Source organism: Corvus moneduloides, chromosome 3 (assembly GCF_009650955.1).
Source record: "Corvus moneduloides isolate bCorMon1 chromosome 3, bCorMon1.pri, whole genome shotgun sequence".
Lineage (NCBI taxonomy): Eukaryota > Metazoa > Chordata > Aves > Passeriformes > Corvidae > Corvus > Corvus moneduloides.
The window spans coordinates 208,432-232,837 of NC_045478.1; the positions used below are offsets into that span (position 1 = coordinate 208,432).

The window sequence follows — 24,406 nt, forward strand, 5'->3', positions numbered from 1 at the left end:
GGCAGCCCCGCGCAGTAGCCAATGAGAGTGCGACAGGGGGCCCGCAGAGTCGCTTATTGGCCGGTGGGCGTGACTGAGCCTATATAAGGCGCTGTGTGCGCGCGGACCCCTCATGGAAAGGGGCAGGGCGATATCACTGGCAGCTGTGAGCGTGCGCGGCTTTAGCTGTGTGCGTGGCCGCCTGCGGCGCCGGTGGCGGCATCGCCGGTCCCAAGTCCGCTGTTCCCCCGGAGGAGCCTCAGGGCAGGTCGAAGCCACCGGCGGGCCGTGTAGGTAGTCTCAGGGCGGAGCGGGCCGCGGTGCCGCTCTGGCCGCGCCTCTATGGTCGGCGCTTCCGGCCGCCGAGCTTCCGGCCGCGCGACTTCCGGTCGCCGCCCGCCGGTGCGAGGTCCCGCCGCCCCCGCACTCCGCCCGCGCCCCCCGGTCCGGTCCGGTCGCCGCCGACCGAGGCCGCCGCGGCCGCAATGGGCGCCTACTTGTCGCAGCCCAACACGGTGAAGAGCTCTGGGGACGGCGCTGGGCTCGGGCCGCGCCCGCTGCACTTCGGGTTCAGCGCCATGCAGGGATGGCGTGTCTCTATGGAGGTGAGGGGGTGAGGCTGGTGGGGCGGCGGCATTCACACCCGGCACTCCTCGGGGTCCTGCGCCGACAGGCCCCGACGGCGCCAAATAGCGAGGAGGTCCGGGGGCTCTCGGTCACCCCCTCCCTCCCGAGGCCGAGAGGGGCATTTTGCCTCTCCCGGTGCCGCCCCAGCCTTTCCCGAATTCCACACGGCAGCCGCGTGTTCCGGCTCGTGCGGGGAGAGTCCCCCAGTGTCGTGGGGGACACGTGCGGTTGGATAAATCCCTGCGAGAAATGAGGAATTCGGGGTATAAAGCGAAGGAAGGAGCGTTTGGTGCTTGGGGTGAAGTCGTGAGTGAAAGCAAGTGGGAAATTATCAGGGAAAATGCCTGGTTTTCTCCTCTGAAGTGTCGGTGTCTTGCTGTGCTTCCTCCTTGTTTTTATTTATTTATAGGAAAATTCGTAGGAAGAATTCTTATGGCTACTCTGTCTCCTTTTGCCAGTCCCGGCTTTGCTGGGCTCGTTGTGGGCAGATGAGCTACCACCAGACCCACACGTGGCTGAGGATCCAGGTGTTTGCCCGCATTCCCCTAGTGCAGGAGGCTACAGGAACTGCTCTTAAAGCTCTTGGTTGGTGTGAGGGCAGTGTGGGGCTGCTGGCCCTGCAGCTCTGTGAACTTCAGACCCTCTGTGAGTACTAGTAATGTGCTGGTTTGTTTTCCCTTCTGGGCAGCCAGCAAACAGCTGAATTCAGTAAGGATTAATCCTTGTTGCTGCAGCCACCACAGATACATCTCTCAGTGTCTGGTTCATAGCCCTGTGGCTGGTTTGGTGAAATTGTCCCATTCAGGCTGTCAGATGTTGAATTTTTGCTGGTATGGATTTGTGAGCCATTTTGCCAGACACTTCACCACTTCTTGGAGTGGGACAGCAGTTGTACAGGTGACAAACTAGTGACAAGAGGTGTTTCCTCCTTTCTCTGTGTAAAACCCTGGGCTCTGGTTCTTGGGGTAGAAGAGGCAGAATTGGTGCTTGTGTTCCTGAGATACGCTCAGAGTATGTGTGTGCCGAACTGGCTGACAGTATCTGAGCTGGTCCTTCCCAGTGACACATGGAGGGGGGAACTGATGGCACAGGGACACTCCTGGAGCACCGAGTGTAATCTCAAAGGCGATTAACGTGTGTGTAAGCGGCTAAATGCAGGCATGGCTTTGGCATCCCTTTGCACAGAGCTGGGATGTGTTAAGGAGCCAGGCTGCGGTGAGGGAGAGCAGAATGGCCCTGATTTATAGTGCTGGTGGGCTCACTCAGCCCTCCCACAGTTGGGACATGGCTCTAACCTCACTCACTTGAGGGCTGTCACTGGTACCTTTGCAGAGGCTGGATGAGGCCCAAAGCTGCAGATGTGGGTTCTGCACTACCCAACATCTCTGGCTTATCCCTACTGGCAGAGGCAGCACTGAGGCCATCAGTGTGGACATGATTTAGTTGAGTTATCCCAAGAAACAAGCAGACGGCAGGAGCTGAACCTGCTGCAGATTGCTTCTGAGAGCCTGATGGGAGAGCACACAGCTGAGCAGTCCATTTTCTTACATTCCAGTGCTCTGTGTTCTGCTCTGTCTTGTCTTGTTTTGTTTTTTCATTTTCTTCACATTCAATTGCACTTTCACTCTTCTGCAAGGCTTGGAGAAAGTTCTGAGCAAATGTTTGTGCTTAATGCTGTAGTTCTGTGTGTGTTGGTGAAGCTAGTCAGAGTTTGCACGTGGTAAGACACAGGTATTTTGGGTGTAACAGAGCTTTTTGTCACCTTGTACTTGGGTTTTAGGAGCCTTCCAGTGAGGTGGATGTACAGGGCTCTGAAGAAATACTGTGACTTAATCCAGAGAGGTTGTTTTGGGAGTAAAGAAATGTTTGGGGCAGATGAGGGACCCAAAGGATAAGGATACAAAAAAAAAAATTGTATTAGGTACTAGAAGCAACAAAGAAAAGGGCTGAAGTCAGTTTTATGGTCCGGAGGAGTACTCTGGGATATAGCAGGAGGCACAGGATATGGTTGGATGGGGCTTCTCCAAACTCTTTGCTCCTGTTTTGGCTGTACCCCCACAGTGAGACACCAACAGCCCAGTTTGCAGCTTCATTCCTCTCCCAGGCTCAGAACAAAAGCCCTTGCTTCAAAATATGGAGATTTGTTAAATTAACTCTCAGGTTAATTTATTAATTTGCCTACTCATTTCAACTGAATTGGATGTTTGATGTTTCAGACGCACTGTTTTTCACCACTGTTACAGTAACCACTCAGGTGACTGGGGAGAGTGAGGGATCCCAGAAGGTTGGATAGCAGGGAGCGGACTTTTGGAACCTTTGTGAACTCTTTCAGCGCACAGCATCCCAGTCACTGAGAGGACAGTCACTGCAACTCACTGGCCAGGGCTGGGGGCTGCGCTGGAGGCTGGTAACTGGCAGCACATGGTAGCTTCGCTGCTCTGCTCGTGGCATTGGCAATGCCAAGACCTGGCTTTGCCCTGTGTGCAGAGCCACCAGCACTTGTGCTTGGAGCAGGGCAGAGCAAGCCCCATGCACAGTGTGGGAGCTGAGCCCTCCCACCTGCATGTGCCAGTTGTGCCCATCTGCCCCCTTGGGATCGGGGCTCAATGAGGGGACAGATCAGGACAGGCTGCAGTGGGGGCTCAGCAAGGGCAATACAGACCATTTTTGGTGCCAGTGCTGGGTTTTCTCCACAGTAGCATTTGCATCTCCTTAATTACACTGCTGTTTGGTCAGGACAGACTTATCCCAGTTACTGTGTTGATGGTTCACTGTCTCACTGGCTTCTGTGAATGCTCAGAAAAGTGAGCGCTAAAATGCTGCTTCTTGGTTTATCCCTGTTTTCATTTGCTCTCTCTAGTGAGGGCTGGGGAAATTTCCTGCATTACCATTCAGTCATTACTCGTTTTGAACTCAGATGGTCACTTGCCTGTTCAGAAGCTCTTTTCATCCCAGTGCCAGCAGTTTCATTACAATGAGTGCTACAGAAACCCAGAACCTCTCTGTTCCTGTTTTCCTAAGCAAGGAATAAAGTTCTCTTCCACAAGATGCTGGAACTCTGGAGAGCAAAGAGACCTTATCCAAGGAACCTTAAAAAAAAAAAAAAGCAGTAGAGCTCAGTGGTTGCTCGGCTGTGATCTAGTTCCGTGTGTGTATAAATTTTGGAATATTGTTGGCAGCATGGACACATCCAGATATTTGAACCTGCTGTCTTGGAGTAAGCACAGTGTTTTGGGGCAATTGTAGCACGTTTAAGGTGATGAACCACAGAAAAGATCGCATTGTTGAACATATCACAGGATACATGTTCTTCCTGAACACAGGTGTGTGGGATGTGTCAGGTGGTGAGGTGATGAGTGAAGGTTAGACTTGAAGGAATGTCAGGAGGTTAGCTGAGCCAGGGGAAGGGCTTAGGAGAAAGGTTCAGCCTGGCCATCTGTTCCAGGCTCTGCATTGCAATAGCCAAGCTGGGTTTGCCTGCCCAGAGAGGAAGGAGTTTAGGCTCTTGGCTGTAAAATCATGGGGGCACCTTCCTCAAAGCTGGCTGTTCCACAGAGACCTTATGGAGAGAATGCTGTGCAGCGTACATGGCTTGTGTTATTGACCTTTGTGTTTTGTCCAGAGATGGGAATGGAGCTAGGGAAGGGTCTGGAGCACGAGTCTGATGAGGAGTGGCTGAGAGAATTGGGGAGGGCTCAGCCTTGAGAAAAGGAGGATCAGGGGGACCTTCTCCCTCTCTACAACTCCTTGACAGGAGAGTGCAGCCAGGTGGGGGTCATGCTTGTCTCCCAGGAAACAAAGGATGGGAGAAGAGGAAACAGCCTTAAGCTGTGCCAGGGCAGGTGCAGGTTGACTATTGTGAGCAATTTCTTCATGGAAAGGTTTGTCCAGCCCTGGCACAGGGCATGTGGGGGCATGGGACAGCAGTTTGGGTTGGCAGTGCTGGGGCAATGGTTGGACTCAGTGGTGTCAAAGGGCTTTTCCAACCCAAACAAATCCATGCTTCTATGATTTTCTGTGGGTCTAATGCAATCCCTGTCATTCCAGACCTTTGCTCTCTCTTTCAGGATGCCCACAACTGCATTCCCGAGCTGGACAGTGAAACAGCCATGTTCTCTGTCTACGATGGACATGGAGGTAACTGCGTCCGCTTTGCTCTGTCCTGTCCTTCGGTGTGACCCCTCTGGGCTGTCCATGGCTGCTGGGGCATCCATCTCTTGTTAGGAATTCTGCTCTTTGATGGGAAGCATTTTGTTTGATAGATACCATCAAGAGAGGTTCTGAACCTCTTAGGGGTCCTAGAAGGAAGGTCAGGGTTTGATCTGAAATTGAAATCAGATTTGTATTCCATTTTTTGTACCTTTTGAGAATGACTGTTTTTGTGGTGGATAAGCTGGGCAGGAGAGTCACAGAAGAAAAAGTGGTAAGAAAAATCACCTGAGATTGACTCTAGGCAGTGTGTTCTGGTGGTTGCCCAAGGAAAGACTGAAAATCAAAACAGGCAGATCCATTCCCCAGGTAAGGGCTCCTTAAACTGGAGATTGCAGCCATTCCATCCTGGAGATGTGCTCGAGTCTTCTGGATGAACTACCTCTTCGTGAATTCATCCAATTGCATTTTAAGAAGGTTTCTATGTTTGGTGATTGTTTGCACTGTGCATTTTGCATTGAATCATTATTTGAAACAGATATGGTTAAATCTGCCGCCTGATCACTTCACTGCAGTATCCATGACACAAGGAATAATCACTCTGGTAGTACTTTTCACTTTTACTATTTTGGACTCCATGTCTTTTTTTCCAGTCAGAGGAGCCCTAGGCTTGTCTCTGCTTGTATGACTGAATATTGCTATTACATATTATTGCTAATATTATTACAGAATTTCCTCTGCCAGTATCATGTAAGAGCTCAAGATCCTGCTGTTAAATCTTGCAAATTATTTTAATTTTGATCATCCTGAGTGATCCATCATGCTTTACTGACCTCTTTTCCTGCTAATTTATGTAGATGTTGAACAACATAGGTTTTCAAGGAGCTCTCCCAGTGGCCATTCTCCATTCTGAAAACTGCTCCTATCCAACCTCCCTGCTTTTCTTGTGGCAGCTTAGTATGGAAAACATTTGATGATTTATTTGAAAGCTCTTTGAAAATCTGTGTAGAGTAGATTAACTGAACTGCCTGTTTCCTCCTGTTCATTGGCTCTATAACACAGGGGCCAGTTTGTGACTGTCACTGCTGCGAATATATCAAGTAGCTCTTCCAAAGATGTTGTCTCAGTCTGAAGAATGTATTTTTTTCCTGAACTTCTTCTTAGAGTGTGCAGATACCCATGTGGAACAGTCACTGATGTCCTGAAGGGTATCTTTGAGAACGTGGGGATGATGGGTTGGTGCTGAGAGGCAGAGAATGACAAGGAAATGGGATGTAGGGGTCAGGAGCTACTCACCTCGGGAACTGTTTGTGTGTGTCAGGCAAAAATATAGATAAGGAGCATCTACCAAAAATAGGTCAAGAATGACTAGTATCAAACCATCTATTCTCCTCTGAGCTCAATGTGTTGGTTTCTCTGCTGCCAAGGTCTTACTCCACGGGTTTAGAGAGACTTTGGACACTCATGACATTCCTGTTAGTGTAGGACATGAAGTATTGTGTTTAGGATTCTTAAATACAATAGGGAAGATTCAAGGTAGACATTAGGGAAAGGCAAGGAATGGCAAAGCACTGGCGTGAGTTTCTAACTCATATTTTAGATTTCTAGTGATTGAATCTCTACAGCTCTTCCTAGACAAACCGTATCAGGAAGGGCGTGGATATAGTTGAATCTGATTTAGACTAACAGCTTTTGCCCATCCCTACTATCGTGTGATTTCATTAATGCATTAATTCTTCAGTTTGAAACAATTTCTCAGGTCCCTCCCATGCAAGAGTAAGGTTTTGGGTGGGAACCTTGCTAAGCTTTATTAGCTGCCAGTGTAAAAACTGAATTTAGCTTCTCTTCTGTACCTTGCTCATCTCTCAGCCTGAAACTCTCCAGTAAGCTTCCTGCTCCAGATAAGTTGGGAAAAGTTATTACTGTGTTATTTGAAAAAGGGTGAGTTTGGGGGTTCTTTTACATATTAGTATTTTCTATTTCATTCATTAGTTTTTCTCTTATGTTTCCCCCTTGTGGACAAGCCTTCCAGTACTTGAAAGATGCTGCTGGGCCAGTTTTTTGCCTTCCCCAGCTGCTTTTTTATGTGCTCTGGCCTTCTCTGCCCCCAGATTCTGGAGAATGATATTTGGGCACTCTGCCCCTTGAGGCAGGGGGGGTGTGTTTGATCAGTCTCTATTGCTGTCTACTTGTGCTTTAGCCTTTCTTTTAATAATGTGTCTTCATTGACATGTATCTTGCATTGCTCGTCTGTCTTGAGGTTTATTTCTCTCTGTTATTTTCTTTTTCACTATTTTTTAAAAATTATTATTACTGTTATTGTTTTAAACTTCTCTCAACTCAAGGGTTTCTTGCCTTTTAGTCTTCCAATCCACTCCCCGATTCCACGAGAGGTGGGCAAGGGGCTGGGTGGTGCTTAGTTGCCATCTGGGGTTAAATCACCACAGTCCTTTCTTGGCACCCACCATGGGGCTGGAAGGGTTGGAGCTAGTAATGGATAGACCAGAGCATGTTAGAGGGGATTTGTATCTGTTAACAGCTGCAGGTCACAATGGTGGCTCAGGTGTTCCCAAGAGCAGTTTACCTGACCCACACCATACTCTTTTTTGTGCTGTACCTGTTAAAGGCTGGTGTTGGGTCCTGCTGTTTGCTGGGCTCTGCAGTGATTAGTGGTGTTTGACTGAGAGATCTGTTACTCCAACACTGACCTTGAGCCTCATCTGCCATTTGGGCTCTGCACTGAGGCCATCACTATCCTTCAGGTTCCATCTCATGGAGACAACAATTTTTCGTCTTCCCCCAAGAGGTTTTTTTTGGAGAAAACACAGAATGGTCAAGGCCTCACAACTCTCACAGGCAAGACTTGCTTCCTAATATCCCATCTAACACTGCCCTCTGTCAATGTGGAGCCATTCCTCCTTGTCCTGTCACTCTAAGCCCTTATCACAGGTCCTCTCCAGTGTTCCCAGGTCAGACCCAGTCTCTTTGTTCCCTGGATCTGTACCATGGAATGCTTTGCAGCACTCTGTAGCAGCAGCCATTTTGCTGTTTCTGTTCTCTCTCAATGACCACTTGATCCCTTCTCTGCAGGTACATTGGAAAAGTCCCTTGTCTGCTCTTTCTGTCTTTCTCCCAAATCTCCCTACTTCTCCACTTCCCACTGCATTCCCTTTGCTGAACTGTTGGCTGGCTGCTGCTTTCCCCTCTCTTCCCTTGCTTCCCCATTCCTTCACAGAGCTTTGCTCCTGCCTGCACAACTCTTCGCCATGCCCAGCTGCCCGCACAGTTTCTGTTGGGCTCGGAGGAGGGCAGGGAAGTTGGGATGGGCAGCAGGAAGATCAGGAGTTGTGTGGCTGGTCTATCCTGTGAAAAACCCTCCTGTGTGAAAATGGTCCTGTAGCCCAAAGGAAAGGAGCCCACATGGCTCTGGTTGTACCGACAGCCACAGGAAAGCCCCAGGTGCAGGTAGGCTCTGGAATGCTGTGCCCAGCCACCCACACTGCAACTTCTTTGTACTATGACAGGGAATGACTGGTCCAACACAGCCTCAAGATGTTTCTGGACCCTGCAGTGGGACCCTCCACCTGCCTGCAGCTTGCCCTGTTCCTCTCCCTCTTTCTGTGCAGTCATTTCATTTGTTTATCAGTTTCTGGTTCTAATTTTTCTTCTTCATGAGGTGTGAGCCACGTTCCTGTGTCCTACAACTCACACTACTCTTTCTGGCCCTGTTCAAGATAAACTACAGAAATGCATCATCCCTCACTATTTACTCTTCCTTCTCTCTTAATAGCATCTTCAGGTTCTAAACAAATCCCTCCCATGCCCTATTCCATACCTGACACTGTTACTTAGCAAGCTGGGGGAGTTTCTGGCTTTTAAAAATCTATCAGCTGCTCTAGGATGAGCACTTGAGTTGTTTCTCAGTCCTGGTTATCCCCTGTGCTCTCAGCACAGTGTTCTGGCTGCTGTTTATCTTGCTGTGCTCTTTCCTGTACCAAGGTGACTGCCCTGTCTCCTGAAAGGTTCATCTAAATCTCTGGGATCTCATTGCCATTAGTCTGGAACACACACTAGAACACAGAACACTTTTTGTGCTCACTGCATGTTGGTAATGCTCCAAGAGAGTCTACAGTGAGCAAAAGCTTCCCTTCTGCTTTCACTGACATGTGAAATTAAAGATTTCCAGGTAGGCTGGACCTAAAGAGTCAGCCTAAATGTCATTCTGGGCCTGAGCTCCCTCTCGGGAAGCTCTCAGCATTGGCCAAACCTGCTGGTCTGGAGCTCTTTGAGGTTTGCCGGGGCCATCTGCACATCCTACTGGGAAGGTGTGAGCGGGATCCCCAGACTCAGCTGCTGTGTCACCATTCTGTGACACAGCTCTGGTTTCTGTCCCAGGATTTACCTTGGGAATTCAGCAGGTTCTGTCTGGAAGGATCAGCCTCTTTAAATAGTTTTTCCTCTTTTTCAGGAGAAGAAGTTGCCCTGTATTGTGCCAAGTACCTGCCTGAGATCATCAAAGACCAGAAGGCCTACAAAGAAGGCAAACTGCAAAAGGTAAGGAGCCAACTCTGCCCTGGACTAAGTGCCACCAGAGAGGAAAGCCCTTGTGTTGGGTGTGGGTTGTCCAGGGAGGTGATGGAGTCTCCATTCTTGGAGCTGTTCAGAATCTGTCTGGGCATAGTCCTGGGCAGCTGACTCTGGGTGTCCCTGCTGGAGCAGGGGGTCAGATCAGGAGAACCCTGTAGGGCCCTGCCAGCTGCAGCCATGCTGTGATTTGTTATGGTGTGCAAGCTGGAAGAAACTGGATTGCACAGTATGGTTGGCAGGCATCCCGTAGGGAAGGGGCAGCTGCTCACTCATGTCTGTGTTCACACACAGGCCCTGGAAGATGCATTCTTGGCCATTGATGCCAAGCTCACCACAGAGGAGGTGATTAAGGAGCTCTCTCAAATGGCTGGGCGGCCACAGGACGATGAAGATGAGAAGGAGAAAGTTGCTGATGAAGATGATGGTAAGTCAGATGCCACTGAACAGACAAGGCTGCAGCTGCAGGACAGGGACGTAGAGCAGAAGGGTCAGGTCTCCTTGGGCACAAAGTTTTCTGTCCCAGTTTCTCAGTTAAATTTTGGCCAAGTTGAGCTTCTGCCCCTTAGTATTGTCCATGGCTTTGGGCTGGTGCTAGGAAAACCCTTATCCATTTGGGAGCCTAATGCTATGGATAACAAAACAGCCTGTCACCATTTTCTATAGAACTTCCTCCATGGTTTGCAGGGTTCCAGGATGTGTCAGGAACTCTGAGCTGGGCTCAGTTGTGGAAGGGAAATGATGTGTGCAGTGCTCAGCTCTCCGTGGCTGGTGGCAGCCACCAGCTGCAGGTAGGATTGAAGCAGATCTCAGTCTCTTCAGCAATTCTTCTTCCCACAAAGAAGCAAGTGTTCACCAGCAAGTGGTTGCTAGCCCAGGAAGTGTTTTCTGGGGTGGAATGCTGTGCTGCTCTCGCTGAGTACCTTGTGACCAGCCTTGAGGCAGATGCAAGGTGATCCTGTCACTTTGAACAATATGTCAGTCTGAAAATGCTGAATTTGTTGGTTGTTTTTCTCCAGGTGACAGGGATGAAGTGGGTGGGTGGTTGGTTGGGTTTTCTTTCTTCCTGTTCTGTATTTTCAGGAGCATGTTTTCCTTTTGGGATTAAATAGCAAAGCAAACTATCAGTAGGGACGCAGTGGTCTTTGGCTCACGGTCATTGTGGAAAGGCATCCCACTTTCTGTCTAGTCCCATTTGGGAGATGCCCAAAGCTGTGCTCTCACCTGTTGAACCTGTCAAAATGATGGTTGGTGGGGATCCCTGAGGTATTTCAAGCCCGTGGAGCAGCTGCTCTCTTGTTCCCAGCTGCAGCATTAGTGACCAAACCTGCACATGGAAGTGGTGACTCTGCTTCCCTGTGGCTCCCAAGGAGCCTGTGCTTGGGAAAGTGAGGCTCTGCCCCCCAGCCACACACCTGATGTGAACACTGTGCTACCACCAGCCCTTACACCTGATGTAAACGCTCTGTGTTGCTCTCAGCTGGCCAGGGAGCACTGGGTTTGGGGCGATGGGGGCACTGGCAGGCTGCACTGTGGTCAAAACTGTGGCCCTGCTGTTCCCATTCTGCTCACCTATAGCACCTGGGAGCTGTGGGAGGGCACAGGCCTGGCTGTGTGCTCAGAGTCAGTCTAGGGAGCACTGCTGGAACTCTGCCAGCAGCAGCCTCAGCTGGAGCAGCTCACCACAGGACCCAGTGGGGCGGGTATCCTGCTCTCTGACCCTCTCTCATTGTCCCCTCCTTTTTCCATTTGCAGTGGATAATGAGGAAGCTGCTCTTCTGCACGAAGAAGCCACAATGACCATTGAGGAGCTTCTCACACGTTATGGACAAAACTGCACCAAGAACCTTAAAGCCAAGTCTGTAGCTGCAGCTGGGGATAACGCTGTGGAGGGGAAAGGCAAGCAGCATGATGGGGAGTCAAATATGAATGGAGAGGCTGACCCAGGGGAGCTTCCCGACCACAAGGAGAGGAAGAACGGGAAGCCAGACGAAGAAATCACGGGTATTTCCTCCACCTCAGACAAAGCCAGCGCTGGAGGCAACAGCCCTGCTCTGCAGAAGCCTGAACTAGGCAAAGGTGACGAGGCCGTCACCTCTTCTACTGGGGAGGCCGGGCCCTCCTGCTCCTCTACGGGAAAGCCCCAGCGCACAACCAAATCCAAATTTTTTGAGGACAGTGAGGATGAGTCAGATGAGGTTGAGGAAGAGGAGGAAGACAGTGAGGTAGGAAACAGCACTGGCACAGAGTGGCCTTCTGGCTGGGCAGAATGCATTGCTTATGGTGGTACTTGAGACGAGCCTCTGGCTCATCCTAGGTGTGTTCCTAGGAGCAGGTGTTTCAGGCTGATCCTTTGAGGCCATCCCATGGGAATGTTTGGGATTGTTGAGCTAACCCCGAAGGACACACACTCATCCTGCAGCGGCCATAGCTGATAGCCCTTGGTCCTGCTGCATGCACCATCCCTTCATCCCCTGCTATAATGATACCAGCTGCTCTGGTTGTAGCCATCAAGTGTGGGGGACACATGGCAGGTCACCTCACACCTCTGGGGGAACTGACCATTGGTCCCCAGGATGGAGGGACCAGTGGGGGGACAGCACCAAGTGTCCTGTGTGACTCCTGTGATATCTCTCCTTTCTTGTAGGAATGCAGTGAGGATGAGGATGGTTACAGCAGTGAAGAGGCAGAGAATGAAGATGATGAAGATGACACTGAAGAAGCAGAGGAGGATGAGGATGAAGAGGAAGAAATGTTGTTGCCCGGCATGGAGGGGAAAGAGGAGGTGTACACCCTGGTTTCGTGTTCTGCAGCTTAGTGTGGAGCCAGGGGCACTTGGGAGACTCAGCTAGGGGTTTTTCCTGTTCAGGTGGGGATAGAACACCCTGTGCCCTCGGCTGGGGCTGAGGGAGCTGCTGACAACATGGGTTTGTGCAAAAGCTGAGGGATGGGCCTGGACAGCAGGTTGAGATCAAAGAGGCTGAGCCTGCTGCTGGGTGTGGGGTGCTTGGAAAGCAGTGTGGGGGGAGAGCATGGGGCAGGAACAGGAGAGCTCTGCTGGCACCACTGCTCTGGAGCGCAGTATCACTCCTCACCAGGCCTGTGGCTCTTCAGCCCTTGACAGCGTAATCAGGCAGGCCAGGGACCCAGGAGGTCAGGTAAAAGGGACATGGCTTCCAAGGTGCCAATTTCTCCCTTTGGGGAGATGTCCTGACTTGAAGTGAGGATGTGCTCAAGCTGGGCTGGGGCTGGAATTAGCACATTAGAGTGGAGGGGACAGACATATGGAACACTAGAGAATCCTGACCCACTGAGCTGCATGAGACTGGGATGGAGGTGTTGCCTGACCCTGCCCTTCAGTGAACACACTCCTGGTGTTTCCCACTTCCCTCGGGCTTTCTCCATTGTTCCATGTGTGCTTATGGGGTGAGATGCAGCATCCTGGGCTCTGGGACACTGCTGGGGCTGTGCAGCTGGTGCTGGTTCCCTTAGGGATCTGACACGGAGACAGAGAAAGGAATCTCACCAAAATTCTGTCTCTTGCAGCCTGGCTCGGACAGCGGGACTACCGCTGTTGTGGCGCTGATCCGGGGCAAGCAGCTGATTGTGGCCAATGCTGGGGACTCGCGCTGTGTCGTGTCGGAGGGTGGCAAGGCTGTCGACATGTCGTACGACCACAAGCCAGAGGATGAGGTGGAGCTGGCCAGGATAAAGAATGCTGGTGGCAAGGTCACCATGGACGGAAGGGTGAACGGCGGCCTCAACCTCTCCAGGGCCATTGGTAAGCAGGAGGAGAAGGATGCTGGCAGGCCTGGCCTTGGAGTGCTGGCCTCAGGACAGCCAAGCTGACAGCACTGCCAGCCACTGAGGTTACAGAACACTGGCATTCCCACCTGCTATTTTGTGGTGGCCCTGGAAGTCCCTTCATAGGATGATTCCTGATAAGCTGCTAGCCAGAGCTGAGGGCCAGTTTTCTCAAGTGAACTTTGAATCAGAAAAGGAACCCTGGAGTGTTTTGGATGGGAAGGGACCTTAAAGCTCAACCTCTTCCAGCCCCTGCCATGGGCAGGGACACCTTCATTAGAGCAGGTTGTCGCAGGCCCCATCCAGCCTGGCCTTGAACACTTCAGGGATGGGGCAGCCACAGCCTCTTCAGAGGTGACAGGTGCTCTGTGCTGTTGGGCCCAGGAGGTGGGGAAGGGGCACTCGGTTTGGAGTAAAGAGAGTCTGAGCTGGCCAAGGCCCCTCTTTCCTGGGCTTGCCAGAGCTTACACATGGAACCTGCAGTGGTTCCTCTGCTCATGGCCACAGCCTGATCCAGATTGTGAGAGCACTCACTGATCCCACTGGGAATGCCCTGTGGCAAGGCAGTGCTGTTCACTGTTGAGGGCAGGCAGCACTGCCTGTGCCCAGACATCTTCCTCCCCACCACAGGGGATCACTTCTACAAGCGGAACAAGAACCTCCCTCCAGAAGAGCAGATGATCTCTGCCTTGCCTGACATCAAAGTGCTGACAATAAACGATGACCACGACTTCATGGTCATTGCCTGTGATGGAATCTGGTGAGTGGTGAGGCGGCCATTGTGCCTCTGGGGCATCACTGCTCAAGCCTTTCTCCAGAGCTGGGTGTGAGGAAGGCCTGTTGGGGACACTATGGCATGTGTGCTCCCTTTGCCTGCCTTTCTGACTCTCTGCTCTGCAGGAATGTGATGAGCAGCCAGGAAGTGGTGGATTTCATCCAGTCAAAGATCACCCAGAAGGATGAGAATGGAGTCCTGCGGCCACTCTCCTCAATTGTAGAAGAGGTAAGATTGGGAGCTCTGCTGTCCTTCCAGCAATGTGGTGTTTCTGTGTCCCAGCTCGGTGCCTGGCTCTGCCCTCCCGCTCCCTCAGATGGGTTCCCTGGGCACTCCAGCCAGTGTCTGACCTCAGGGGTGCTGTCCAGCCAAAGGAGTTTCTGCCCACATTCAGAAACCTGGGCCTGCCAAGGTTATCTCTGTCCCTTGTCCAGTGGGAACAGCATTTGATGACTCACTCCTGCACAGGTCTGGCCTGGCAGCCCCTGAGCCACTGTCAGATGCTGGAATGGGCCCAGTGCCTCAGGGTGGTCCCAGTGTTTATCTGTTCTCTCTGCTGACTTGCCCTGTCCCTCCCCAGCTGCTGGATCAGTGCTTGGCTCCAGACACCTCAGGGGATGGCACCGGCTGCGATAACATGACCTGCATCATTATCAGCTTCAAACCCCGTAACACACACCCACCTGCTGAGAGTGGGAAGCGGAAACTGGGGGAGGCAGCAGCACCAGCGGAGGAGAACGGTGGGGACAGCACCAAGAAGGCCAAACTGGAGTAGCAGTGCCCACCTGGGGACTGGGCTGTGCTCACCAGACTCTCGTTTCTTACCCATGCTGAACTCAAGACTCCAAGTCTTGTCCTTTTTTTAGCCTTAGCAGAGGCCTTGTTTGTCCGTGTCCTGGTCGGGGGGTGGGGGCGGGTCTGGTTAGCAAGGGCATGTCGCACTGTTCATCTGTAACCATTCCAGAGAGGGAGTGAGGATGGAGCTGCGCCTGGGAGCGCTGCATCGCAGAGTCCGTGGTGAGGAGGAGGATGTCCCCCCCATTGTCTCCATGTGGTTGTTGCCATTTCTGTGCCTGTGAATTTCTGTTCAGAGGGAAGAACTTTTTCACTGTTGAGGTTTTTTTAATCTGCACCCAATTATTTAAGGCCCTTTCTGTTTTTATTTGTGAAACAATCTGGCGGTGGTGCTGCGGCCACCCCATGTTCAGTTGTACACTTTCAATCAATACTTTTTTCAAACTAAAAGACCAGAAAATACAGGTGTGGTCTTGGTCCTTGGTTCTTTCCTGGAGGGGGAGGTGAGGAAGGTGGGGTGGGGAGGAGAACATTTGTCCCTGTGGTCTTGGATCACAGCAAGGCTTTGGCCTGTGGCTCCCAGTTTCCCCAGGGTAGCTCTTCTGATGAGTCTCACACAGAGTAGATGTGAGTCTCTGGAGACAGTCTGTGTCTGCTGGAGGGATAGGGGTGCCAGTCATGCCCCTGAGCTCACCTGCCTACAGCACCCATAGAGCTGCACCTTCTGTCAAGGTGTGTCAAGAGGCAGCTCCTCCCTGATGCACGGCTCATACAAGGGCTGTCAATACCTGTGTCTGTTCCTGCAGGAGTGAAGTCCCTGAGCTGTAAAACACTGATGGAAGGGTGGGCTATACAGGTGGGCTCTCCCTGTGTAGCAGAAAGAGCCCATGCACCCGGCAAACCACTGGAAAAGAAGAGTACTCTGTAGTGATCCATTATTTCTTTTCTTTTTACACACAACTGGCCCCTTTTATGTCTGTTTCCCACATTTGTTCTTTCCCCCAGTCCCTCCTTCCCCCACAGCTTGGAGCTGTCCCACCTGCCCCAGGATTCCATGGGAGCCACAAGCTCTGTGGGCAGCAGACTGCATTGCTGCCAGGAGGGGTCTCTCACTGGCCCCCAGACCTCAGGCACCCCTGTCTCTGACCATCCTGGGGTCCCCGGGCACCCCTGTCTCTGACCATCCTGGGGTCCCTGTGACAGCCAGGCCAGAGCCTCCACTGGCTCTGCAGGGGTGACCAGGGTGTCTCCCTTCACAGCCTCCAGGATCCTGTGCTCCTTCATGTTCTTGGTGAGCTGCCAGCACTGAACCTGTTAGGCAGCCACAGCAGAACCCCTGTGTCACGGGTTCGGTTTGTAACCGGGCAGAAACACCAATTTAGTGTAGTGGTTTGGTCCAAAATACTCATTACTGTTTATCTGCTGTGAGATAAGAATTAGGAGAAATGCAAAACAGGCACCAAACTTGAAAGAATATAAAGAAGTTTATTAACAGACCTAAAAGAGGAAAAAAAAAATTATACCACCTTCAGAACTCTCCTCCTCCCCCCACCTTCCTCCCTTCTCCCACTGACAATGTGGAAAGACAACCCTTAAGATGTTCAGTCTGTTTACCACTTCCATAACAACCTTGTTCAGTCCATTTAGAAAGAGAAGTCTCTTCTTGCTCATGCTATGAAAACAGTATCACAACGAGACAGCCACCCACTTCCAAATATTGTTCAGTCCATTTAGGAAGAGGAGTCTCTCTGCCTGCGTGTGAGTCCTTTCCCCCGACTTGCAGCTTTTCCCGCAACTGCTTTCGAGGGTCCACTCTTGAAGTTTTTTGGGGTACAATTTTAAGGTTGAGCTGTTCAGAAACAAAAACAGAGGCCCTTCTCCTTCCCTGGGAGCAAAGGGTCTTCATCATCTTCACCTTTAGGACTATCTCTGGGAGCATCTCTAGGGACTGAGGTTTTCTCCTTTCCCATTTGGAGCAAAAGTCCTCATCTGGTTCATCTCTACGGACTGAGGTTTTCTCCTTTCCCGTTTGGAGCAAAAGTCCTCATCTGGTTCATCTCTACGGACTGAGGTTTTCTCCTTTCCCGTTTGGAGCAAAAGTCCTCATCTGGTTCATCTCTCCCTGTCCAAACTTCTCATGAAATTACAGCTGCGTCAGCATCTGCCTATCTCAGCGCAGGTGCTTCTGCTCACGAGTTGAACACTCCACCCCCCATATCTTCATGAAATTACAACAGGATACTCTGATATATCATAGCTTCACAAAAGAATTTCAGCTTTAAGCATCTCCTCTCTCTCTTCCTTCAGGTTTTCAGCTCTTCACAGCAATAAAAGGGTTACTCTCACCTCGGCCTTGCAGCTTTGCAGCTGGAATGTTGAATGTTTCTTATCGCAGTGGAGAGGGGGGAGAGCCGAGCCGCTCCGGCTGCCCACGGCAAGGCAGTGGGGGGGGGGGGTTCCACAGGTGGAACAGGTCCATCGACCCAGGATGGCCGTGGCCCGGCCCGGCCTGGCCCAAGCAGGGCCTGGCCGGGCCCGCTGGCCCCCACACGGGGCCCGCAGCCACCTGTCCCAGCGCCGGAAACGAGAGAGAGCTTGGAGGGGGAGTTTGCCTATTCTTAAATGTGGATCACAGAGGTGATCACAACTTTAAGTGGCTTAGAGAATTGTCCATATTCAAACTGGCCAGCTGATAGGTTCTTTCAGTTCCCAGAGGAAACTGTAAGCACCCCTTAGCAAGGACGTCCCTTCCGGGACTATGCTTGCTAACCTATGACACCCTGGATCTGTTCCCTGAGCAGCTGCAGCAAGGTAAGGCAAACACCTGCAGCTCTAAGGGCCTTTGCTGTGGCACACCACAGAGCATTTTGAGTAAAAATCAGCATGATAAAACATCATCAACAGAGCACACAGAAAATGGTCTAAACCCACTAACTGCTCAATACAGGTTACTAACGTGAGGTCACCACAAATCAGAGCCATTTTGTGGACTCCACAGAGGCTGGGGGAACTCCTGCATCACAAACCTTAATGACCAGGAACAAAGTTTAGAACCAAACCCTCTGGAGATGGATGCCTGGCAACAGGAATGGGGTGACAGCACATGGCAATTGAGACAAACTGGTTTTAATGCCACCAAGCAAAGCTGCCTCAGCACAGGCTCTCAGGGACTGCAGAAATAACTAATGCTTTAGGACTGCTTGTCCCTGTGCCTATTCATTGTGTTTATTCAAAATCTGGAGTCACCTTGGCCAGGACATTGAGAGCAGGGAGAAGCATGAGGTACTGAGCAGCCCCTTCCCAGAATGAGCCTGAGATAAACCTACCTGGCAGCAAGTGGAAGATGCCCTGAGAACAAACCCACTTTTCCAAAGGAAAAAAGTCTTCCTGGGAGGCCTTCTCAGGCAGCCCCATTCCAGGGGAACACACCAGCTCACCCAGAGTTCGTAAGCATGGGAACAGCCTGGGCTGCAGCTGCAGCACTGGGGCTTGTTGGTGGCTCTGAAGCACCAGACTTGCACAGGGCTGCAGGACCCCAGCCTGGACACTCCAGAGACCAAAGCAGTTCAGGACTGGACAACCCACTGCAGAGCCACCAGACAGGATGGGGAGCTGAAGCTTGGGGCCACCAGGGAGGGGGATCAAAGGTAAGAGGAGAGGCACCACCTCAGCTGGTGAAGGACAGACTGAACTGCAGAAGCTGAGACAATAGCCCAGGACCAGAAGGGTGGAGTTCATCTTCAGAAACAGAAGATGTGCAGTGCAAGGCACTGCCAAAGGCACAACCCCCTCACATGGGAATCCCAGAGCAGCTGGAAGAAGTTGTGCAGGTGAGCCAACTCACAAACCTCATCTCCTATGGAGACAGGCTGGGACAGCTGGGGATGTTCAGTCTGGAGAAGAGAAGGATCCAGAGAGACCTTCGAGTCACAGTGCCTAAAGCGGCTCCAAGAAAGCTGGAGGGACTTTGGACAAGGGCCTGGAGGGACAGGACAAGGGGAAATGGCTTCCCACTGCCAGAGAGCAGGGTTAGATGGGATAGTGGGAAGAAATTCTTCCCTGTGAGGATGCTGAAGCCCTGGCATAAGTTGCCCAGAGCAGCTGTGGCTGCCCCTGGATCCCTGGAAGTGTCCAAGGCCAGGTTGGACGAGGCCTGGAGCAACCTGGTCTAGTAGATGTCCCTGCACATGGCAAGGGACAGCGATGAGTTTTAAGTTCTCTTCCACCCCAAATCCTTTACTCATTCTGTAACTGCCCAACTCTGAGCAGCAAAACACTCAGAAGCAGCTTTTTTTCCCCAGGACGCTGCAGTGGAGTCAGAGCAGCAAGGATCCCACTGCCTGAGACTATGCAACCCATCTGGCAATAGGTCCCCACCTACAGCCCATGGTGTTACCCCATGGTCCCTCCACATTGGCCTTGCTGCAGGATGGATCCCTTGCTGCAGGATGGATCAGCACTAGAGATCAGAGCTGGGGGGCTGCTGCCCTCCCCCAACCCTGCAGCCTGCTCTCGGGGCAGATCAGTTGGTACAGGCAGGGCAGAGGCCATGACAACCCCTGCATCACCTGCGTGGCCTCTTCCTCATGCAGGTGCAAATGCAATGCCTGTCGTCCACACCAATGGGCTGCCAGGGCTGTGCTGTCAGGGGAGTTTTGCCACAGGAGACAGAGGGACCCTCAGAAAGCAGCTTTATTTCCTAGTGGTGCCTCTGGGAAAGGGGCAGGCAGGGCTAGTGCAGGGTGCGGCAGTGCTGGGTGCAGTTGGCACCCACCCATGACCCAGCTCCCAGAGGCTGGGCATGCTGGCAGAGGGGGATTGGCTCTGCCACAGGAGGGCACAGGGCCTGTGTGTGTATCAAGGCTCTCCCCCTCACACCTCCATCACTCCACAGGGACACCCATGGAGCTGCCCCTGTCACTGGTGGCTCCCAGGGAGTCCCCAGAGAGGCTCTGCCCAGAGAGGGCACTGCTGAGGCTCTGCTGCCGGGCAGAATGCGGCACCGCTTCGACCGACACCTCCACCTCGATGGTAACACCTTCCCTGCAGACAGACACTGGCCTGAGGGCAGTAGCCCAAAAGGGGACATCACCCGTCCCTGCCCACCACAGTGGGAGCGGGGGAGGCTGTTTGGAAGGGATGTGCCACTCCCCCAGCCCCCTCAGCACAACCCTGCTCACCTGTCAGAGATGTCCTGGCCCTCACTCAGCATACTCCCCGCAAGGGCCACTGTGCTGGCTGACTGGCTGTCCCCTTCTGGCCACACTGGCCCTGGGTGCGGGCTGCGGCTGCTGCTGGGGAGGGAGGCAGCGGGGTCTGGAGCTCCATCCTCACCTGGTCTGGGGCTGGGCAGCACTGACCACAGCTCATTCACTGGGGAGAAAGAGAATGCTGTTCCCAGGGTCTGCTCCTTGCTGGAGCAGGAGGGCACAGGCCAGGGCCTGCCAGCAGTGTGGGACTCACCTTTGGCCAGGTTCTCCAGCTCCACCACGCCGAGGTCTCCAGGCGTGCGGCTGCCCCTGCAGCCCCAGCGGTTCCGGCACAGCGACAGCACCACAGTCCCGTACACGTAGGTGAGCATCAGGGGCACGCCAACACCTGTGGGCAGGCAAGTGGTCACTGCCCAGCCCCAGCCCTGGTGCCTCTAGTCCCAGACATCCCCCACAGCCACAGCCCCACTCCCCAACATGGGCAGTGCCCTTGGCACTCACCCACAGTCAGAGCTGTTATGATAGGGGACACAAAGAGAGAGAGGAGGACACTGCTGGTGACAGAGAGGCACTGCTGGCATCCAGATAGGCTGCTTCGCCGGCTCTGGCCCAGCACCTCAAGGAAAAGACAGAAAGGTGAAGGGCTCTTGAAGGACTCTACAAAGACCTCGGCATAGCCCCAGGGACACAGCCTCTTCCCAGCCTGGCAGAGCTCCAGACACCCAGACACCCCTGCCTCTCCTCAGAGACAGGCAGACACAACAGCACTGCTGCCACAGCACAGGTGTTCCCGTAAAGCCCCCCCAGAACCCCTCCTCCTTTTGCCCACCCCGACCCCACTCCCCAGGCTGAGCACATCTGCACTGCTGGGGGCCAGCAGAAGGTCCTGGCAAGGAGGGACTGATCCCATCAGGGGTGGCACGGGGATGTGCTATGGGCAGTAGGGAGCACTGTGGGTCTGTCCAGGCCGAGGGCCATGGGCTGCCAGGCTCAGTGGAAAGCAGGACCACAGGGACTCCAGGACCGCCTGCCAGTACCTTCCTACCCATGTAGATGGGAATCCCAATGGTAATAACAGGGACAGCAACACCTGCGGCAAGGGAGATGACCATGGGCGCTCCCAGCACCATGCCCAGCTGCCACAGGATCCTCCGGGTCCGTGACCATGGCCTCTTCCCCCAGAAGGTGCAGCCAGAAGGGCTGTGGGGACAGAGGGGGGCTGAGCCAAGGCTTCTGTTGAGGGGCGGGCAGAGACCAGCACAGCCTGGTCCCATGCCAGGAGACACCCACAGGCCCACCGGAGATCAGGCAGCCAGGTTCCCCCAACCCTGAGCTCCAGCTGCCTCCTACGGGGTGCCAACAGCCAGCCCCAGCCCTGCCAGACCCAGTGGCACAGATCATCCTGCTCCCCCAGCCAACCCCAAACCTGGGGCAGGGCCTGGCTGCCCCCATCCCAGCCCCCAACTCCTGTCAGAGTCCCCAGCCCTGGCCCAGGAGAACCCCCAACCCCCATGGCCCTGCACTGACCTCAGAAAGTGCACATCAGAGATCTCACGCAGGCAGAGCCAACAGAAGAGGCACCCGCAGACCGTGCAGTTCATGCGGTTGCAGCTCCCGTCATTGATCTTCATGATGAAGGCGCTGCAGCGAGGACAGACCTTGATGTCCTCAGCCTCAGCTGGGGGGAAATAAGACAGGATGGGGGAGTGAGACAGAATAGTGTGCACCCAGCCCCACATCCTGTCCCAGCCTGTCCCAAGCTCCTCCCATCCAACAGGTATCATGGCAGGAGCCGAGATCCCTCTACACACCCCAGCCCAGCTGGCACAGGGGCTATGAGACTGCAGCAGAGGCAGTCAGAGGGAACTCTGAGTCCTGGCTCCAGCAGCCCCATAGGCAGGAGGCACAGAGGCACACGACTGTGCCAAACCCCAGCCCTGGTGCTCCCACCCTGGGCTAGGGCCTCACCATGGGCCAACTCCTCCGGCTGAGCCAGCTGTGCTGTGGGGGTGGCCAGGCTGGGGACCGGTGGCACTGGTGCACAGGGGCCATCAGGGTGCCAGGGCTGCCGGCAGTGGTAGCAGAACTCGGTGCCACAGCCCTCACGCCCACAGGTGAGGCGGGGACATTCGGCACAGCCGTGGGCAAAGACAGCGTAGCTGTGGGGAGAAGGAGGTTGGAGCTGGTGGGATACAGCAGGGTGCCCCCTCCCAGCACAGCCAGGCAGGGCTGTGGCAGTCCCAGTCCTGCACCACGTTGGAGCCACAGCCCCGGCTCAGGAGAGCTGGGATACACCCTCACCAGCCCACCCTGTCCAGCACCCACAGCCCTGGGGCTCATAAACTATCTAGCACAGCCAAGGGCACCAGCCCTGGCAGACAGAGCTGCACAGGCTCTGCAGTCAGACCAGGACTGGACACTTCCCTGGGCACACCCAGCCCAGCACAGGACCAAGTGATGAGGAACCTAGCCTGGGAAGGGCTCACAGGACACAGGCACACACTGCTGCTGTGGGGAGGGGGACCCATGCCCACCCCCCATTCCCATCTCTGTGCTGGGGCAGGTGGTACCTGCAGTCAGGTGCAGGGCACCAGCGGATGCCAGGATCAGCCACTAGCAACCGTCGCAGCAGGAACTCTTCGTACTTGTCACGGAGGGCGGGCTCGGGCAGGAGCCGGTGGACATCAGCGGGCTGGAGCGCCGCGGGGCAGTGTGGGCAGGACACTGGCACCCGGCTCTCGCTAACAGCGAGCCGCAAGTACTGCTCCAGGCAGGCCCAGCACGAGCGGTGGGTGCAGGAGGCCAGGCTGGGAAAGGCCTCGGGGGGCTGGGGCAGCAGGCACAGGGGACACTCCTCCAGCGCCTGGCCCTCACCCAGGGGCAGCACCACATGTGTCTCCTCAGGTTCCTCTGGCTCTGGCTCCAGTTCTGGTGGTGTCTCCCCGCTGACAGCCTGTGGCTTCCGCCTGAAGCAGCCCAGAAGCCGGCGGGGCCCAGGCACACGTGTGGGCCGGTCCATAGTGGCCCGTCAAGGTAGCCACCAGCTGCTGTTGGGCTACGGAGGGCAGCGGGGAGATGCTGGCCCTGGTGCAGCCCCCATGGCCCGGATCCTACCTGGGCCTCATCACAGGTAACAGCGGAACCATCCCCAGCTGCAGTCGGTGCCACTCAGCCTGCAGAGGAACTGCTCCTGAGAGCAAGCCCGTGCCCCGGGAACAGGCCCTTGGCACCCACAGAAGCCCGACAGCACTCTGCCAAAAGGCCCCAAGCCTGTCCTGCCCCATCCTGTCTCCTTCAGCTCAGCATGACAAGTCCAGGACCACAGAACTCCCAAATCCCCAGGGTGGGGAAGACAGCGGCAACACCGTGACAACCAGCGCAGGCACAGGGCAGTGTGACACACACCCATCCCCATCCCAGGGCTTTGGGGTTGTCTTCCCCAGTGTGAGACACGGCTAAAGCACTTTCACTGGAGTTTATTTGCCAAGGGACCCAAGACCCAGTTCATTCAGTGGCCAGGAGCCACGTGATTCCAGCAGTGAGGTAAATTTGCCCATTTTCCTTACTTAGAGCTTGCAAATCCACGGCCACACCACATTCCCTCCCCGTGGTTCTTCTCTCTCTACACCCCGAAGTTGCCCCCTGCCCTCCCCACCTCAACAGCACCTCAACAGCCTCCACAGCATTCCCATGTCAGCTCTGCCAGAGGCAGAAGCACTGGCACAAGAAGAGGCAGGAACCAGTGACACTCAGGTGAGACTGAGGAGTCCGAACGTACCTGCTCTGCTGGGCCGAGCACTGGGTGGCTCTGCATCCCCCCAGGGGGTACAGCACTTCCCAGGGGATACAGTGCTCCCCGGGGAGAGGGCAACTGCAGAGCTCAGGGAAACTGGGCTGAGACGGGGTTTACGTGGTGGTTGGACAGCGAGAGACGGCCAGGGCTGTACCTGTCAGCGGGGAATCATCGCTGGCAGCACGGGACGGCCACGGCTCCCCCGGGACGGCCACCGACCGACACATCCAGCGCCCTTGGGACCTGCAAAGGGACAGCAGCGATCCGTGAAGAGGCCGAGCCGCGGCCCACATAGCCAGGGCCGCCCGGACGCGGACCGGAGCCACAGGGAGAGCACAGCGGGTGATGCGGGTGGGGATCGGGCACAACCCTGGGATACGGCTGGGCTGCACTTCCGCATCGACCACCTTCAAGACCGGCCAGAGCACGGCGTGACCGGGCAGCCAGCGGCCCTTAGGCCCAGCGGGCGAGACGCAAAGCCCTGGGTGTCCCCGGTCTGACCGCGCGGGGACACCAGCAAGGGACTCACCGGGCTCTGCCCTCGGCGCCGGCGCTCGGCGGAGCCGGACCCGGCGGGCACCAGGGGAGGAGCCGCAGCCGCCCCTGAAGGAGCACAGAGACCGTCAGCGTCCGGTAGCGACCCCGACCCCGGTCCCGGTCCCCCCGGTGCCACCGTCTCCCGCGAGCCGG

At 54.4% G+C, this 24,406-nt stretch overlaps 2 protein-coding genes and 1 pseudogene across 7 annotated transcripts; 1 reads left to right on the top strand and 2 right to left on the bottom strand.

Annotated features, from left to right (window-relative positions):
* The first annotated feature begins 105 nt into the window (after positions 1–105).
* On the top strand, positions 106–15,177 carry PPM1G (protein phosphatase, Mg2+/Mn2+ dependent 1G). 3 transcript variants are annotated; one of them, XM_032103093.1, is made up of 10 exons: positions 106–269; positions 4,674–4,743; positions 9,224–9,309; positions 9,634–9,766; positions 11,095–11,564; positions 11,987–12,124; positions 12,886–13,120; positions 13,753–13,903; positions 14,044–14,146; positions 14,499–15,177. In XM_032103093.1, the coding sequence occupies exons 2-10, from the start codon at positions 4,716–4,718 to the stop codon at positions 14,691–14,693; spliced, it is 1,539 nt and encodes a 512-aa protein (XP_031958984.1). In that variant the 5' UTR covers positions 106–269; positions 4,674–4,715; the 3' UTR covers positions 14,694–15,177. The 3 variants fall into 3 exon arrangements, with proteins under 3 accessions (XP_031958984.1, XP_031958982.1, XP_031958983.1); XM_032103091.1 differs by lacking the exon at positions 106–269 and adding an exon at positions 331–584; XM_032103092.1 differs by lacking the exon at positions 106–269 and adding an exon at positions 465–584 and having other exon boundaries at positions 13,774–13,903; positions 14,499–14,797.
* A 423-nt stretch (positions 15,178–15,600) lies between these two features.
* On the bottom strand, positions 15,601–24,378 carry LOC116441333 (E3 ubiquitin-protein ligase RNF19B-like). Of its 4 annotated transcripts, XR_004239035.1 has the most exons (10): positions 24,246–24,378; positions 22,494–23,959; positions 21,892–22,082; positions 21,451–21,601; positions 20,961–21,123; positions 20,425–20,539; positions 20,177–20,311; positions 19,894–20,086; positions 18,562–18,692; positions 15,601–15,617 (listed from the first exon to the last, which is right to left on the bottom strand). XR_004239035.1 is itself a non-coding variant. In XM_032103099.1 (9 exons), exons 2-9 carry the CDS (start codon positions 22,940–22,942, stop codon positions 18,650–18,652), a joined length of 1,440 nt encoding a protein of 479 aa, XP_031958990.1. In that variant the 5' UTR covers positions 22,943–23,959; positions 24,246–24,378; the 3' UTR covers positions 17,824–18,649. The 4 variants fall into 4 exon arrangements, 3 of the variants coding, with proteins under 3 accessions (XP_031958990.1, XP_031958988.1, XP_031958987.1); XM_032103099.1 differs by lacking the exon at positions 15,601–15,617 and having other exon boundaries at positions 17,824–18,692; XM_032103097.1 differs by lacking the exons at positions 15,601–15,617; positions 18,562–18,692 and adding an exon at positions 19,388–19,756.
* LOC116442168 lies at positions 17,824–18,587 on the bottom strand (annotated as a pseudogene).
* Positions 24,379–24,406: the final 28 nt, after the last annotated feature.